This window comes from Lethenteron reissneri, unplaced genomic scaffold (assembly GCF_015708825.2).
Source record: "Lethenteron reissneri isolate LAM-NWPU_2019-01 unplaced genomic scaffold, ASM1570882v1 scaffold_185, whole genome shotgun sequence".
Taxonomy (NCBI): domain Eukaryota; kingdom Metazoa; phylum Chordata; class Hyperoartia; order Petromyzontiformes; family Petromyzontidae; genus Lethenteron; species Lethenteron reissneri.
The window spans coordinates 76,987-95,495 of NW_026891608.1; the positions used below are offsets into that span (position 1 = coordinate 76,987).

Here is an 18,509-nt window from a genome sequence, read left to right on the forward strand (position 1 = left end):
TTCCAGCAACAGCCCCAAACTCTTGCTGGGGGCCCCCTCTTATCCTCCCGGCGTTGCCTCGCTCCGCCTAGGCCACGCCCCCCTTCTGGAACCTACCAGCAGGTTCCCGGGGCTTCCAGATGGACACCTTTTTGAGCCTTACCCTTAGTTATATTTCCCTCCGTGTGTACTGTCACCTGTTGACGTGTACTGCCATACACTGCAGTTACCACTTTCCGTCAGCAGCCAGCGCCTTTAAACACGTGTAATGACAGTAGAGTCAACCTATGGTGTGAGTGGACTAGTGGCCACATGGCAGGTGATGACAGGGGAGTCAGCTTGTAGTTTGAATGGACTGGTGGCCACGGGATCGATCGAGAATAGGGATGTGGCCAGGTGACGTAAGAGGACTGGAGTCAGCTTGTCTAGGGCGTGGTCACGGGGCAGGGGCGTGGCCACGCACCGTATATTAGGGGAATGCGTGGGAAACTCACGGCCGTTGCGGTGGGGTCTCCGCCTGTCCGAGTGAGCACGTGGCTGCTTAAATAAAGAAAGCATCTCAAGACAAGTGCATCCGAGTCGTCTTTACACATGCAAGCAAACTTGCTCAGACAATGTATGTGGAGTGGCGTACAGCGCGCAGGGTTTGCAAACAGCAGTTGCATTCATGTACGGGGTTGCAAACAGTGAGGGCAAGCAGGTGCAAGCGTATGGCCAGCAGACAGAGAGACGCCAGCAATTAAGGAAAGAGGCAGTGATTGACTGGCTGCAAATGTAAACACGGAATAGGCGCCAAGAAGGCGAGAGATAGAGGCAATAAGGGGGGAGCACGGGCAGGAGACGCCGAAAAGACACCGGCTTAACGAGGGCCACCTGAGGACACTGAATGAGGAGGGGGATATAAGGGGAACGTGTGAATCAACGGGGTTGAGTTGGCTGGAGATGAAGAAGTGAAGAGTCAATACAAGAGAAGTTCGGGACTTCGCCCTCCACACCGGTGTTGGCTGAACCCCCGCTGGGGGCACGGGCGAGGTTGTAGGTGTGGGTGTAGTAACAGGCTAACGGGGGAGAGGCTAGCAGAACCCTGAGTGTGAGTGTGTTAGGCTAGTGAAGAATAGGCTAGCAAGAGATTCAGTGAGAGGTTAGTGGGGTGAGAAGCTCGTGCGGTGAGAAGCTAGCGGAGTACACAGTAAGAGGCTAGCGGAGAACAGGCTAGCGGAGCCAGAGAGAAAGCTCGGACCTAGCAGGCTAGTGGAGCCAGAGAGGGAGAAAAGTGTGGTGGAACGTGGTGAGCATCCGTGTGGGATGCTTCGACTAAAGTGACGCAGGAGAAAAAGAAGTTGCCCGCGTGAATAAACACCACTACATGTGCGCCGTGGTCGCTTCTGAAAAAGAAGCTAATAGCTGAGTGGACCCTACCTGGTAAGATAAACAACTATAAAGTTTAGTTTTATTTGGATATTTTTCCATTGATTGGTTTACCTTTCCTCTGCTTTGCACTCCGATTTTCAGTTTGTTGTTGTAACATTCTGACCCAGTGCCGTGACTGGACATCTGCGCACAAAAGGGCTTCATAGCTCATCGGATTCTTCTGGTCTCAGCCGTCCTCAGGTGACATACCTGTTTCTTCATCTGAGGACGGCTGCTTGCGTTGTGGCCGAAACGTCGTGAGAATTATTTTATTATGTTTTATTTTTATTATTGTATTACTTCCCTTCTACGTGACTTTACCGAAATAACCAAGAAGAGAGTACAGAGTTAGACTGAAGGCCTTAATCTAAGTTGTCTTGTGGTTGTTGTGGTTGTTTGACTTGCATCCCACTGGGATTTTTTGCACACAGCGTTGGTGTACGGTGATTTGTCTGCAATATTTTGCTGTCTTTTCTTGGATTTTTTGTTTGCACTTAGTCACATGTTCACTTTAAGAAGTTTTCTTGTTCATGTTTTAGGTTTTTTGTTTGTTGCGGTTGCACCCGATTCAAGAGCCGAATGGCTCACAGGGCTACACCTAATACATGAAACTTGAAACTTGGCTCAACACCCGCGGGTGACGATGATCTGAGCCGGTCCCGGGACTGCCCTAAGGTCGACTCAGCCTCAAATGAGTACCGACAGTCTGTTAGTAGAAGTTAGACTGGGATCGTTTGTTTGGTATTTCACGCGCGTACCTCTAAGGTGAGAGAAGTTCAAGTTCATGTATTAGGTGTAGCCCTGTGAGCCATTCGGCTCTTGAATCGGGTGCAACCGCAAAAAACTGAAAACAAAAACATGAACAAAAAAACATCTTAAAATGACTTTGTGCAAGGAGAAAATCCAAGAAAAGACAGCAACATATTGCAGAAAAAGCACCGTACACCAACACTGTGTGCAAAAATCCCAGTGGGATGCAAGTCAAGAACAACACGGACAGGGAGGTGAGAGGCGTGCAATGCTGTCGTGGCCTTCACCAGCTGGGGAACCGATTGGACTGCGCTCTGTGATTCAGACCCCATTGAGATGAATTGTCCCATGTGATTGACGTCCTTTATTTAACCAGCAGCTGAGAGAGCTCCCGTTGAGATTCACTGTCTCGTGTTGACGAGTCTTGCCGCGCGGTGAAGTGGGGAGATGTGACCCTCATGCCAAACGATTAATCAATTTGTAAATCGTTTGTAACTTGTTCATTTTACAGAATTCCTGTCCTCCATTCGTAAAGGAATGGACGCGATTTCTCGACTCGGAACAACAACAACAACATTACCAAATGTATCATTATTCCTACTAGCCTTAATTGGTAAGTAGCATCACCACCACCACGTGCAGCCTGTAACAGGCTGTTGGGGCAAGCGCTGAGCGAGGCTGAGGGTGGAGTGACTGGAGCAGGGGTCACGTGGGGGTCACGTGGGGGACACGTGGATGTCACGTGGGGGACGGAGTGGAGTGTTGAGACGGGAGAAGAGGAGTGGGATGGGCGATGGGGAAGAGGGGAGGAGGCTCTCAGAGAGGAATGGAAGGAGGCTAAAGAGGGGGACTGCTTCATGTACAGGGGCACTGCTGAGTCTATGGGTAGCAGTGTTGAGTCTATGGGTAGCAGTGTTGAGTCTATGGGTAGCAGTGTTGAGTCTATAGGTAGCAGTGTTGAGTCTATGGGGTAGCAGTGCTAAATCTATGGGTAGCAGTGTTGAGTCTATAGGTAGCAGTGCTGAGTCTATAGGTAGCAGTGTTGAGTCTATAGGTAGCAGTGTTGAGTCTATGGGTAGCAGTGTTGAGTCTATGGGTAGCAGTGTAGAGTCTATGGGTAGCAGTGTAGAGTCTATGGGCAGTGTTGAGTCTATGGGGTAGCAGTGTTGAGTCTATGGGTAGCAGTGTTGAGTCTATAGATAGCAGTGTTGAGTCTATAGGTAGCAGTGTTGAGTCTATAGGTAGCAGTGTTGAGTCTATGGGTAGCAGTGTTGAGTCTATGGGTAGCAGTGCTGAGTCTATAGGTAGCAGTGTTGAGTCTATAGGTAGCAGTGTAGAGTCTATGGGTAGCAGTGTTGAGTCTATGGGTAGCAGTGTTGAGTCTGTGGGCACTGCTGAGTCTCAGGGTGTCGTTAATTACGGCACGAGCACAGTCCACGTGCAAGGCGTTACATCACCCTTCACTCAACCATAAAACAATCCATAAAACTATAAACTCCGATAAACCGTCTGCGTTAGTTCGAGAGGCACCACCCACACACGCGCGCAAGAGATAACACGCAAACAAGACAAAGATCCCCCTTATAGCCTCAACATGATGTTGGGGCAAGTGCTGTTAGCGAGTAGCAGCAGCAGCGCCTATGAAGGCCTGGCGTGGTGCTGGCCACCCACCGACTCACACAGAGACCCACCGACTCACACAGAGACCCACCGACTCACACAGAGACCTACCGACTCACACAGAGACCTACCAACTCACACAGAGACCCACAGACTCACACATAAACCCACAGACTCGCACAGAAACCACCGACTCACATAGAGGCCCACTGACTCACACAGAGACCACTGGACTCACACAGAGACCCATGGACTCACACATAGACCCACTGACTCACACAGAAACCCACCGACTCACAGAGACCCACCGACTCACACAGAAACCCACACACAGACTTACACAGAGACCCACTGACTCACACAGAAACCCACCGACTCACACAGAGACCCACCGACTCACAGAGACCCACAGACTCACACAGAGACCCACAGACTCACACAGAGACCCACAGACTCACACAGAGACCCACAGACTCACACAGAGACCCACAGACTCACACAGAGACCCACAGACTCACACAGAGACCCACAGACTCACACAGAGACCCACAGACTCACACAGAGACCCACAGACTCACACAGAGACCCACAGACTCACACAGAGACCCACAGACTCACACAGAGACCCACAGACTCACACAGAGACCCACAGACTCACACAGAGACCCACAGACTCACACAGAGAATGCAACCTTCACCTTGGCACATGGCCACCAACAGCACAGTATGGAGATGTTTTATCACTCATGAATAAAAATTACGAGTTCCAAGTCCTGGGTCAGGGTCTCTCTCTCCCTTTTATAACCGCAGAGAAGTGAGGTTCACGATGGCCGTGTTTGCACAACTCTCAATGCGCCGTGGTGTGTGTGAGTGTGGTGTGTGAGAGTGTGTGAGTGTGGTGTGTGTGAGTGTGTGTGTGTGAGTGTGTGAGCGTGAGTGTGGTGTGTGAGTGTGTGTGAGTGTGGTGTGTGAGAGTGTGCGTGTGTGAGTGTGGTGTGTGTGTGTGTGGTGTGTGAGTGTGTGTGAGTGTGGTGTGTGTGAGTGTGGTGTGTGAGTGTGTGTGAGTGTGGTGTGTGAGAGTGGTGTGTGTGTGTGTGAGTATGTGTGAGTGTGTGAGCGTGAGTGTGGTGTTTGTGAGTGTGTGTGTATGAGTGTGTGAGGGTGGTGTGTGTGAGTGTGTGAGTGTGGTGTGTGGGAGTGTGTGTGTGAGTGTGGTGTATGTGAGTGTGGTGTGTGTGAGTGTATGTGTGTGAGTGTGTATGAGTGTGTGTGAGCGCGGTGTATGTGAGTGTGGTGTGTATGAGTGTATGAGTGTGTGAGCGTGTGAGTGTGGTGAGCGGAGAGCGGTGGCGCAGCGGTTAGCGCTGTGCTCCGAGCCCGGGAGAAACCCGAGTTCGATTCCAGCTCATGGCCAACATCACCAACAGCGATGACGATTGTCCGACCCCGGTCTTGGGGAATCCCCTAGGTCAACTTAGCCTCAAATAGAGACCCAGACACAGAGAGAACCATAGACTCACACAGAGACCTGTAAATGTCACCGCTGGGGAGACAAAGGCGGCCGGGCAGGCGTGATGCTGGCCACCCGCCCCCTCGCGTGCCGTGCCGGCCTTAGTAGGTGCTGCTACTCACTACTAACAGTCTGTGAAGGCTGTGCGAGCGATGTTTGTCTTTGTGTGTGACAAAGATGAGGTGTGATTGGGCATGTACGGCCCTGTAAGTCGAACAAACAGGAACATCGATTCCTTTGGGGTATTCAAGGAATCTGTTTGCAATTTGCAAAGTTTTTTACAAATCAGCTGATCGTGACATTTCCTAATCTCTGTGCCCGTCAAGGCGCCTAAGAACGTGCACGTGTTTTGTCATGCCCGCTCCACAGTACGTCACACGGTACATCACACGGAGTGACTATTTACAAACTCCATAGACTCAACACTGCCCATAGATTTCTATTTAAAGCCAGTGGCGGCTCCTGCAAAATCTCTCAGGGGGGGCAAATGTCTGGATGATTGATAAGGATAAGGTCCACCCATGCAATGGATAAATTAACAGCTTAAGCATGTAAAGGCAACTTCACTTCTTTAATATTAATGAAAAATAGAGTGACTCTTACAATACATCTTGTTTGTTTCTATACTCACTATTAAAACAAACCACTCAAGTTTATTTTATTAAAGATTCCACTCGGTGGCAACAAATTATATTGTTGGATGAAACGTGCTTACGTATGATGACGTAAGCACGTATGATGACGTAAGCACGTTAGGGCGAGCCCTCCCGGAAGCCATAGAGAATGCATTGCAGCGCCCCCGTTCGAAAAAAAACATCTTTGAATGTAAGTCTATGGGGCCACTCGGGGCGATTCTCAGCTGGAGGGAAATCGCCCAAAAAGAGGCGGTACTCCACAGAACGTAGCATGACGCTGATTGGACTATATCCAGAGGCTGCAGTGACGGCTAGCGTGACTCTGTGGTTGAATGACATTGGTGGTGCGTCGCCCAATCGCCCGAATGAAGAAACCGCCCCTGTTTAAAGCTTTCGTGACTGCAGGGATTCATCTTCTTTGTTCTTTCGGTAAAGTCACGTAAAAGGGAAATAATAAAATAAAAATAAAACACGATAAAAAATAAAATTCTCACGACGTTTCGGCCACAACGCAAGCAGCCGTCCTCAGTTGAAGAACAGGGCTGTCGTCCTTCGGATGCTGGCTTTCCGACAGCCCTGTTCTTCACCTGAGGACGGCTGCTTGCGTTGTGGCCGAAACGTCGTGAGAATTGTATTTTACTATGTTTAATTTTTATTATTTTATTATTTCCCTTCTACGTGACTTTACCGAAAGAACCAAGAAGATGAATTCCTGCAGTCACGAAAGCTTTAAGTCAAGATTTAAACTCTACACTGCCCATAGACTCAGCACGGTCAATATATTTAAAATCAGTTCAAAGACAAAGATCCCACCTGTATAGCCTCAAAGGACTTTTGGGGCATGTGCAGTTATCGAGTAGCACCTATGAAGGCCGGCACACACCTTTGAAAAAAGAAGAAACGCGAAACAATGTTTTGTATTGTACCAGTTAAAGCTCCCTGAGCTACTTAGCTCCTTTTTAGAAGCGAGGCTGGGCCATCACTAATCATAGCAGCCTCATGGAACCTCCTTTGCCAGTAGCAAAATATGATAAAAACATTTTTTTTTACCCTTTTATCTGGCAACAAAACTGACACTTTTTTTTCTGGTCCAACACCATGTGAGACTAGGCTCTAAGAAAAGCTGTCTCGGATGTGGGCCAATCAACTTCAAGGACAGTGCATATCATTATCAGAGTTATGTTTTTTGTTTGCATTACGACTGCAGGTATTGTGGTCTATGCAAACATAACTCCTTGTAAAAAAACGGTGTCAGTTTTGTTGCCAGATAAAAAGGGTAAAAAAACAATTATCATAATCATAGCAGCTCAACCACGTGACTGGTATCATCATCACGGGGACATTGATAGCAGCAGACAAAGACTCTGGATGTATAGACACGCATAGAGACCCACACTCAGACCCAAACAGACCCACAGAGACCTATACTCAGAATAGAGACCCATACAGACTCATACTCATAATAGAGACCCATAGAGACCCATAGAGTCCCATAGAGACCCACACTACAACTAAACTAAGTTTATGTCACCAGGTTTAAGACCCCACTGAGCTGCTGTGTAGATATTGTATCAGAAGCGACGTGGCCATCACTAATGATAGCAACTCAGCCGAGTTGCTGATATCATCATCATCATCACGTGACTGATATCATCATAATCATCACCACGTGGACATTGATAGCAGCAGACAAAGACACTGAACTCGTGGTGACGTAGATTCTAAATGCGAGAGGGGAAAACCCGGAGGACTCAGAGTGAAAAATCCACGCAGCGACCACCACGGGGAGAGAGACGCAGACTCCAAATACACAGCAGCAGCAGCAGCGTCGCCAGGGTCTGGGATCGAACCCACGACCTCCTGCAGACCAGGCGAGGGTGACGACTTCTCCTCGCCACCTGCGTGTGGCCGCTGTCTGTTTGTGTCTCGTGACTTGCACAATCGAGACTCGACATCGCTATATTGGTTTTGGGGTTTCCCCCCCCACACTTCCTCATGAGATTTACTGACAAATACACGCGTCACTACTATAGCGTGCTTGGCTGCCTGGCTTCAACAATCAGACGTCGTGCGTTGACAGTGTGTCCCCAGTGGGTGCGGTGTGCGAGACCTTCACAATGGCTGTGTCACGAACACGCTGAGTCAGCTCAGATCCTCGGTTCACGATCTGCGTCTGAGCGTCTCTCACCTTTGGAGGTTCACAATGGCCTGGAACCAAGTTCAAAGACAAAGACCCTCCGCGTAGCCTCAACAGACTTAATTCTAGATTTGAAGCTTTCGTGACTGCAAGGATTCATACTCTTAGTTATTTAGGTAAAGTCACGTAGGTAAAAAATGAAATTAAAATTAATAAAAAAAAATTTTCATTTCATTTTTTTACCTACGTGACTTTACCGAAAGAACTAAGAGTATGAATCCTCAACAGACTGTAGGGCAGGGGTCTCAAACTCAAATTACCTGGGGGCCGCTGGAGGCAGTATCTGGGTGAGGCTGGGCCGCATCAGGTATTCCACAAAAAAAAACTTTGCTAAAAAAATCCAAACTTCTCAAATGTCATTACTAACAGTTATTTAACTTCAATGGGTTCTTCTGAACATGAATAGAATATTGAAGAACATGAAAGGTTCTTCTGAACATGGCTTCTTTTGCCTACTTCTTGCTGCCAGAGACCTGGCAGCGCTTCCTATCTCATAGCTGAGCCACATTTGACTTGAGGGAGGAAGCAGTTGAGACCCTCAGTATGGCTTGAAGATGATCATCAGTAAGTCTGGACCTGTACTTGGACTTATTGAAGTTCAAGGTGAAGAAGAGCTTTTCACACAAATATGTGCTTCCAAAAAGGCACATGGTCCACTTGGATCTGATTTGGTTGATGCATTTCACAACAACAGACATCACATTGTCAAACTTCAGGCATTTGCTGCAAAGGGCCTGCTGATGGATGATGCAGTGCAGAGCAATGGCCTCCTCCACACCCTCCTCTTCGAGTTTTCTTTGAACAAGTGCCACCAGTCCATTTTTCCTCCCTGTCATTGATGGCGCTCCGTCGGTTGTTATTCCAACAAACTTCTTCCATGGCAAACCGGCATTCACAATGGTATCACACAGCTGGCAAAATATCTCGTGAGCGGTGGTGTGGCCATGCATTGGAATTACTGTGAGCAACTCCTCCATCACTTCAAAATTGTCATCAACACCACGGACGTATATTGTGAGCTGGGCAGTGTCAGTGATGTCTGAACTCTCGTCAAGAGCGACTGAGTATGCATTGAAACATTTGGCTTTCTCACGCAGTTGATCATAAATGTCACTTGACAGGTCAGAAATGCGCTCAGCCACGGTGTGAGCAGAAAGGCTGATGTTGCTAAACTGACCTTTTTTTCCGGACAGACTATACTTGCAGCCTGTAAGATGCACTTTTTGATAAACTCGCCTTCTGTGAATGGCTTTCCTGCCTTAGCAATCATCTCACTAACCACGTAGCTTACTTCGACTGCTGCATTATTCTCTTTGGTTGCTTTCTTGAAGACATTTTGTTGCCTCAGTAGACATGTTTTAAGATTGGCAACTCGGTTGGCTCTCTCCATCTCCCTGGTATTTTGCATACTCCTCAGCATGTCTAGTTGAGTAATGACGTATGAGGTTGTATTCCTTGTGCACCGCAACTTTTTCTGTACAAATAAGACACGTCGGAGTGCTCATGTGCTCAACAAAGAAATATTGCATCTCCCACTTTTCCTGAAATTGTCTGTGCTCGTCACCAACCTTTCTATTCACTGCAGGCTTTGAAAAAGACATGATTGGGGCTGTGTGACAAGATCTATATTCATTTCACTTGCTGTCGCTCACGCAATAAAGTTTCAGTCACGTGTTTAGCCAACCAGCGACGCACGGAGACGTAATTTCCGCAAATGCACGTCATTTCCGCTTTTTCCGGTAACAACAGGTGCGTACATTATGGGGGGGGGGGGGGGGGGGTAATGCGTTCCCATCAGATTTCGTCCCCACACCGCAGTCACAGGCAGACACAGCTGTAGCGGCTGCTACTGTACACGCTTCTCTGTTCAAAGCACGGGGATCTGAGCCGGGATGAGCTGTGGATCTGCGCTTTGATGCGCTCCGGTGCGCGCACAGTGGAGAGCCGAAAGAGGGAGAGGAGAGGACTCTATGAGGCAGCGTCATTGTGTGACCACGGGGTTCAAATGCTGCTGGCCACTGTCGGGGCTTTCGCTGCCTTCAGTCACATCATCACATTTTTCTATACATTTTTGTGCTTACTTTGTGCCGGCGTGTTGGCTTGCCTGCGTTCCGGGACTTATTTGAGCAGATCCGGTACCTCTCGTATCGAAAAAAATATGAATATTAAAAAAGTTTTTAAAGAAATGATTAAAATAAAATATAACAATATAATGTAATCACTAGAAAATTACGGAGCCCCTGTTGACATCGGCGGATGAATTACTAATTTGTGGCCACGCAATAACAAGATAATCTAATAAGTTATATATAAAGCTTTCTTAACAACAGCATCACAATTTCATGAAATAATAACAAATGCAGACTTCTAAGATGAACCAAAATAATTATATGCACATCGTCATGTACAGTCTGTGGCTCAGTGCGTAAATGTCAAAACCAGAGGATGAGGGAATTTAAATCATTCAAATTCATCCACACACATCAGGTGTAAATAATAATGTAAAACAGCCCAGACTGTACAATGTAGATATTAGCTCAATGACGTGTTATAAACTGCTGCGGTTTAGAATAATCCGTCTGCGTAAAGAAGCTCCCAAAACCTCACAGCGCAGCGTGTGCGTAAAGGAGCTGTGGTGTACCTTGAATTTCCCTTCAATTTAACAAATTGTGTGTGTGTGTTCCGTTCGTTTTCTCCGCTGGACACAGAAGTCGCCTTTGCTCAAGATGCCACTTTATTAATCACTGACACAAAGACTGATACCGTCACTGCAGTATAGCCTAAATAAGTCCCACTTAGGGGTCGGCACGGTTTGAACCGACTCAAACTGGTTTCAAATTGAGCAAACCAAACCAGCGACGACTGAACCAAACCAAACCAAAACCAAACCAAACTAAGCTAAACCAAACCTCTTGAGTTGGCTTGAACCGAAAAGATGCGCGGCAAACAATATTCGCATTCAATACAAATATCAAGTGTATTAATCGCTAATTTCTACGCAGGCTTTCTTCATATTGAGATTCACTAGCAAGTACTGGACGACGATGTCGTCCACAGCCATCTCCTCAAGCTTGGCACGCCCAATGTCCTTGAACGCAGTGTGGTAGTTCAATGGCAGTGAAACCCCAACACTAGGCAACATCCGCGCCCACGAGCGCACACACATCTCGGCCTTGAACGTGCACTTGTGCAGGTTGGGTCGGTCGAGAAAGGAGCGCTTGGCGGCCGAGTTTGCTCTCTCGGAGGGCACGGACGACGCCGGGATAGGCAAATAGTCGAGGGCCACGCGTCGCAGGCGCGGGTACTTGCCGCCGTACAGCTTCCACCACTCGACGACGTCCATGCTCAGGTCCTGAGTCGGCTCAAGCAGGAAGCGGTCGACCTCGGAGGCGGCGCCGTCGTGAGCGTTGGGCGCGTAGACCATGTCAAAGAGGATGTTAATGCCGCCACGCGGCGCCGCCTTCGGCGCCGCGTCCGTCGTCAACGCTGGGTAGCGCTGGTTGAGAATGTCCGTCATCATGTCCTTGATATTGCTGTACTCGGTGCTCGAGGCCGCGGGCTTGGGGTGGCGCAGGTCGAGAAAGCGGGCGACGCGGCTTGGTTCGGACGAGAGAAGGTCGCTGTACTTGACCATGTAGTCGGAGATGGTCACGGCGGCCGAGCTCACGACCACATGAGGACTCGGGCGGTGGGTCATGCAGTGGCTCAAGAGAGCCTCCTGCGCCGTGATGGCGTTCGAGATGGTGCAGTACTCCTCGGCGCCCATGGCATCGGAGATGGCCGCCGGCTTCTCCAAGAACTGGCAGAGCAGCGCCGCCTGCTCCCACTGCTCGTCCGACAAGCCGGCCTGGCTCCGCGACCAGCCGGGCTCAAGGCAGATGGCGTCGATCACTTGGCGCTGCCTTAGCGACGCCGTGAGCATCACGTACGTGCTACCCCAACGTGTGACCACGTCGAGGCAAGGCGGCTGCAGCGGGCACTTGAGGTAGTGCCGCGCGAGCGACGTGTAGGCCGCCCTCTTCGTCTTGCTCTTGCGGATAGCGCCGAGCGTCGCGCGGAGGCTGCGCAGCAGTGTCTCGAACGCGCCGAATGAGGCCTTGACGCCGAGGTTGACGCAGTGCGCGATGCACCGCAAGCAGCACGTCGAGCGCAGGTTGCTCCCCTCGAGGAGCGTGAGGGACTTGGCGGATGCGACGGCGTCAGAACCGCTGTCGGTGACGACGGCGAGCAGGCGCGGCCACACGCCAAAGTCGTCGAGCAGCTCGTGCAGGCGCTGCGCCATGCGCTTGCCCGCGCCTTCGCCCGGGGCCACCCAAAAGAAGTCAATGATGCAGTTGCACATGGAGAACGACGCCGGGTCCATCCAGTGGAGGGTGACCGAGAAGAAGCCGGTCATGGCGTCGTTTGTCCAATCGTCGTAGGTCAAGGAGACGCAAGAGCCAAAAGTAGTAAAGTACTGTAGCACGAGTAGCTTGAGGACGACATACATCTCGAGCATGCGGCGCTTGACCGTGCGCTCAGACTTGGGCTCGTAACCTGGGGCAGCTCGTTGAAGAAGAGTCGTAAAGGGATCCGATGTTACGTGTTTATGGCCTAGACCACTCGTCGCGATGTACTCGGCGACAAAGCTGTCCATGGCCTTGCTCGCGTGCGCTGACATGGGCGTGGCCATCTTGGACTGCACGAGCAAACCCTTCCCCGTCGGCGGCGACGTGACGACCGTGGGCGACTCGGGGTCGACGATCCCATGGGTCTTGAGATGCTTGATACGGGTGCCCGAGGAGGTGGAGCCCGCGTACTGGAGGGTGCAGATCTTGCAGGTCCGGCTCTGCACGTCGCCCGCGGCCTGGCTCGTCTCAAAGTACTCGTCGTGCCACAGCGCTCGGGACACATGGGCCTTCTTGGGCTTGGGCTGCGTCGCGGTCTGCAGCGCTGAGGGTGCGCATGAGGCTCTGCCGCGTGTCGCCGCGCGTGGCGTCCGGGCTCTCACGTTCGCTCGCCATCGGCTCCTCGTCGCTACCGGCGTGTTTGGTCTCTTCCACGTCGTGGATGAGATACCTTGTGATGCTGGAGCCGCCGGGGATGGCGCCGTCTTGAGCCGCTCGAGCCATGGAGATGCAATTGCAAAGTGAATTCGCAGGCAAAGGCAACTATAGTAGTTGCCTTTGCATGTCCTTTCGTGTCGCCTTTACAACCAACCAAACTAGTTTGAGCCGGTTCCACCCTGTCCGAGCCAAACCGAGTCGGTTTTCGTAGCCCCAAACCAAACCGAACCAGTTCAAACAGAGCCAAACCAAACCGATTTGGTTCGGTTCAAACCGCGGTTTGGTGGTTTGAGCCAAACCGTGCCGACCCCTAGTCCCACTGCACTGTAAGTGGCATGTGTGTGCTGTTTTAAGCGTCGTTTTATGTGCGTTCCGGGACCTGTGCTCGTCGTACCTGCGCTGTCATATGTACTTAGCGTTCCGGCACCTTGTGATTTACAAATGAAGCATTGGATACATCATGATCTGCGCGAAAGAGGGCGGAAAACTATGAATTTCACCCTCCTGCTCTCCGCACATCCAAAGCCACTCTTTTCTCTCCCGGCTGTCTCTCTCACTCACTCTCACACGTACACAAACACACACACACACGACCCCGCCCCCCATGTCACTCACATGCATGCCGCATTCACTGGACAGGCACACAGTAGGAAACCAGAGCATCATAACATTGTCCCACACAGCAGCTAACAGCGGGGTTGCTACAATATAAAACTCGCGGGCCGCACTAACATTAAACTTTCATATTAAGGTGGGGGCCACAAAATATCGTCCCGAGGGCCGCAATTGGCCCGCGGGCCGCGAGTTTGAGACCCCTGCTGTAGGGGCAAGTGCTGTTAGCGAGCAGCACCGATGAAGGCCGGAACGGCACACGAGGGTTTGAGTGGCCGGCACCACGCCCGGCCGCCTTTGTCTCCCCAGTGGCGATGTTTACACACCGCACCAGGTACTCATTTGAGGCTGAGTGGCCCTAGAGGAGGCCCAGGACCGGTTCAGATAATCGTCACCGATGTCGGCCATGAGTGGGAATCGAACCCAGGTCACCAGCTGCGTATCGCAGCATAGAGCTAATCACTACACTACTGCTCCCCACATTCCCACACACATAAACACACACATACACGGTCAATACAACAGGCGTCAGGGTTGGGATCGAAACCACGACCTCCTGTATACCAGGCGAGGTAGTTAACATCTCATCAGCGTTGGGATCGAACCCACGACCTCCTGTATACCAGGCGAGGTAGTTAACAACTCATCACGGTCGGGATCGAACCCACGACCTCCTGTATACCAGGCGAAGTAGTTAACATCTCATCAGGGTCGGGATCGAACCCACAACCTCCTGTACACCAGGCGAGGTAGTTAACATCTCATCATGGTCGGGATCGAACCCACGACCTCGTATATACCAGGCGAGGTAGTTAACATCTCATCATGATCGGGATCGAACCCACGACCTCCTGTATACCAGGCGAAGTAGTTAACATCTCATCAGGGTCGGGATCGAACCCACAACCTCCTGTATACCAGGCGAGGTAGTTAACATCTCCTCGCCACAGTGGCGCCCCTAATGCGACCGTCATCAGTGTAACGTTCTAACCCCACTGGATCATCTGTGAAAGAGCTTCATAGCTCATCGGATTCCTCCATTATAAGTAAATAAATGCTGATTCTGAGATTCTGATTTATCCGCAGTAACGGCGGTCGCTGACAGCGCGGGGGTTGAGAATGGCTCGGAGTCCGGAGCTCAGCGCCAAGGAAGAACACCACGAGGTGAGTTCAATAGCAGGTGGTGGTCAACTCGAATTCATCGCCACCACCATCACCATCATGACCACAACCACCATCATCACAACCATCATCGTCACTACCACCAACATCATCATCACCACCATCTTCATCATTGTCACCACCACTATCATCACCACAACCACCATCATCATCACAACCATCACCACCATCGTCATCACCGTCATCATCATCACCACCATCGTCATCACCGTCATCATCACCACCACCAGCTAGAGAGCACCTGGAAACGAATGATGAATAAATAACAATCAATAGAAGCTAATTTAGTGATCTTCTAACACAAGTAATGCTCAAGCAAGAATCGTAGTAGCATTAAATAACCGTTTCATTTTTAATAAAAGTAATCCATTATTTAACTACAAAACGAGACATTTAACGAATCGTTACGAGGGGACAAGCTGGTTAATAAGTAATATTTAAAAAAAACTTTTTTAAAAACACACTTTTATGAAATGTTCTAGTAATGGAAGAACTCCACGACTCCAGGAAGTGGCCCCGAAGCTTGCCATAACGTAAGGGACTGTGGCCAATTACAGCCAACGTCAGTTGATCGTGGACAATTAGATCCAAACCGAAACATAACATGGGTACTTCAAGATAAGGTCGCACTTATTACAGAAAAAGTTCTTGCCACAAATAACCCACAGTACCACCTTTCGAGATCGTCAAGGAGTGTAAACCATCATCACGCGATCTCTGGTTATCCTCCCCGCGGCTTTTGGCTCGGCATCGGTCACTGCATCGCATGTTTTCAGATGCGCTTCTGCGACCGTCTGGAACGCTCTTCTTTCCGATATCAGGAGACTACTGAGCTGTGCACTTTTACATCATCTGAATTGACAAACTAATTTCTTTATAAATGCTTTCTTGTGTTTATTTTGTTGTTTGCTCGCACCTCCGATTAGCACAGTTGGCTACGTATGGTGCGAAAGAAGTTCAACACACACACACATGGACCAGAGGTCACTTCATGGGACGTCAGAGGTAGTTGTGACATCTACTTCTGTGGGCCATACTCTTAACACGAAAGGTTGCGCTGCACTTTGAGGGATCCAATGGATTCTGCATCTCATGACATGTTTCCACTATAAGGATACAAATATCTGGGTTCAACTCCTGGCTATGAATCTGATCAACACCGATGTCCAATTGCCATCAGAACGGGATATAGCTGCTCACCCCGAGCTACAAACGCTCTGATACGTGCATTGTCTTTGTACTGTTTGCCTTTAGGCATTCTTTGGTCTGATACTGATGAGACTAGGCCATGAAGAAGTCTGTCCTATGGTGTAGAACAATCAGTTTCAAAGACAATTAATATCTTATTAGAGCCACGTCTGTTTGCTTGTTCACCACAAGTACTGTGCGCGGTCAATGCGACACTTAATGTCTTTATATTTGATGTTTGAACATCTAAACACACCGCATGTTTATTGCCAGAAAGGGTAAAACCTATTCTCATTTTTCTACGAGATGTACTAAAGTGGGCGCTGTTTGTTGTTGTTTCCTTAGAATTTATGGTCGTCACCCCAGAGAAAATGAACGCCGTAGCAGGCAGAAAGATTTTCTTGCCCTGCTCCTACACCTGTACAATCAGCGGCATTACCCACATGCTGGTGGAGTGGTTCAGGATGATGGATGGACGTGAAGAAGAGAGGGTGAGTTACAAATCTCTCTATCTTAGCAAGACATCTGAATGCAGAAAAACCTTGCCTAATGCGGCTTTTTCGAACGCGTCTTTGGCTCTACGTGGTTTGTCGGAACACGGGGGGGAGTGATCCATAATCAGGTTGCTTTGGGTTAGATCGTTTGTATGTTCATTTGTCCGTCCACAAAACTATAAAAAAAAGTTTATCTAAATGGTTTCCAAAAATTGTTGACCCTCCCTCCCCAATTTAGTTTTACCCCTTCCACCACCCAATTTTATTAATTTATTTAGTAGGCATATATACTTACACACCCTACACACAACAGCATCAGTAGTCTCAAGTGATGTTAATTCTCGGACTATACATACGTAGTTAGTGGTGAAGGGTTGGTGGATGATCCCAAACCCCGTCTCAAAATATTCCCTCCCATGGTTATATTGATATACATTTTGGTAAACAATGCAATTAGCATGCATGTGTTGGTAGACTGTTTGATATGTACAAAAGCTATGACGTCACATGTCATTGTGATGGCATAACGTCCGTTAAAATTACCGTGAATGAATAGCTCATATCCAGGTCTCTTGTATGTATGTACGTTGAACTTATTTCGCATGATACCTAGCCAACCGTGCTAACTCTACATCTTACAACCTCCTGTATTTTGATTCTGGTAAAAGGCGTCCAACACGTGATAAAGACATTCTTATTCATTCTAGGCACGAACACCGGTTATCCTCGCAGCGGCTTTTGGCTGGCCATCGAACAAAGATGGTCACTGCATCGCGCGGTGTCACATGTGCTGCTGCGGCCATCTTGAATGCTCTGCCTTCCGATATTAGGAAGCCACTGGAGCTATATACTTTGAAATCATCATCTAGATTGAAAACTCGTTTCTTTAAAACTGATGTTTGTGTTTAGTTTTCCTTCCACACTTCTGATTAGCACGGTTTGCCCATGTACTGTGCCAAATAATTTCAACATACATACAACACACATACAACATACATACATCTTTGATCTGTGCATGCTCTCGCTTTTGTTGAACACAGCTTTATAAATTCCCCAATGGAGATAGACAATGGCCTTTACACGCCACCTGGATGGGTGATGTGTCCAAGTGTGATGCCTCCATCACCGTCAGTGACATCAAGACCAACGACTCGGGGCGATATCGCTGTGAGGTCACGGTGTATCCACAAAACAAGCACGACATTGGGTATCTACAGCTGAATGTCACCAGTCCATCAGGTTTGTGTTATTTCCTTAAAATGTCTTTATTACCACCCATAACTCTATCATCTATCCTATAGACCTGATATAGAACTCAACATGTACACTTTAGAGGAGTGGGCCCAGTGCCATGGTGAACTGGGTTCAACCCCTGGCTACGATTTCATCACCACCAATGAACATCAGAACCTTTGACTGCTCCTCACCGACATGTACACAGTCTTAAAACAACGTTGGATAGGAGGTGACTCAGAGGTTAGAGTTCTGAGCTAGCACCACTCAGAAGCATGGATTCAAGTCCAGACATTTGTCTGCGAGTTAACCGAGTCCTCAAGTCGAGTGAGTTGATGGACTAAGCCCCCCCCCCCCTTTCTGCAATTCTGCACTTAATTGACGAAATTAAATCTCTGAGAATTAAAACGCATCTGATTGATTGTCACGCGATAAGCGCTGTTCTATGTGGAAGAGCAATTTGGGAAAGTCCTGCTCCCAACTGTGTGGACCAGCAGAGGTCGCTTGAAGGAATCTCAGAGTCAGCTCTGTGATATCCGCTCTGCGGACTGTTCTCTAGCAAGACACGTTGCACTACTCTGTGAGCAAACCAAATTAATGTATATATTAGTGGCGGGACACAGGGATAACATTTGGTAACGTTGTGGATGATGG

At 49.1% G+C, this 18,509-nt stretch overlaps 1 protein-coding gene across 1 annotated transcript in view; it reads left to right on the forward strand.

Annotated features, from left to right (window-relative positions):
- The first annotated feature begins 14,849 nt into the window (after nucleotides 1-14,849).
- LOC133339382 (cell adhesion molecule DSCAML1-like) overlaps nucleotides 14,850-18,509 on the forward strand; it is a 195,313-nt gene continuing 191,653 nt past the window's right edge. The window contains exons 1-3 of the mRNA XM_061547523.1: nucleotides 14,850-14,922; nucleotides 16,474-16,619; nucleotides 17,663-17,861. Of these exons, the coding sequence (XP_061403507.1) occupies nucleotides 16,479-16,619; nucleotides 17,663-17,861 (340 nt within the window). The 5' untranslated portion in view covers nucleotides 14,850-14,922; nucleotides 16,474-16,478. The remainder of the gene's footprint in view (nucleotides 14,923-16,473; nucleotides 16,620-17,662; nucleotides 17,862-18,509) is intronic.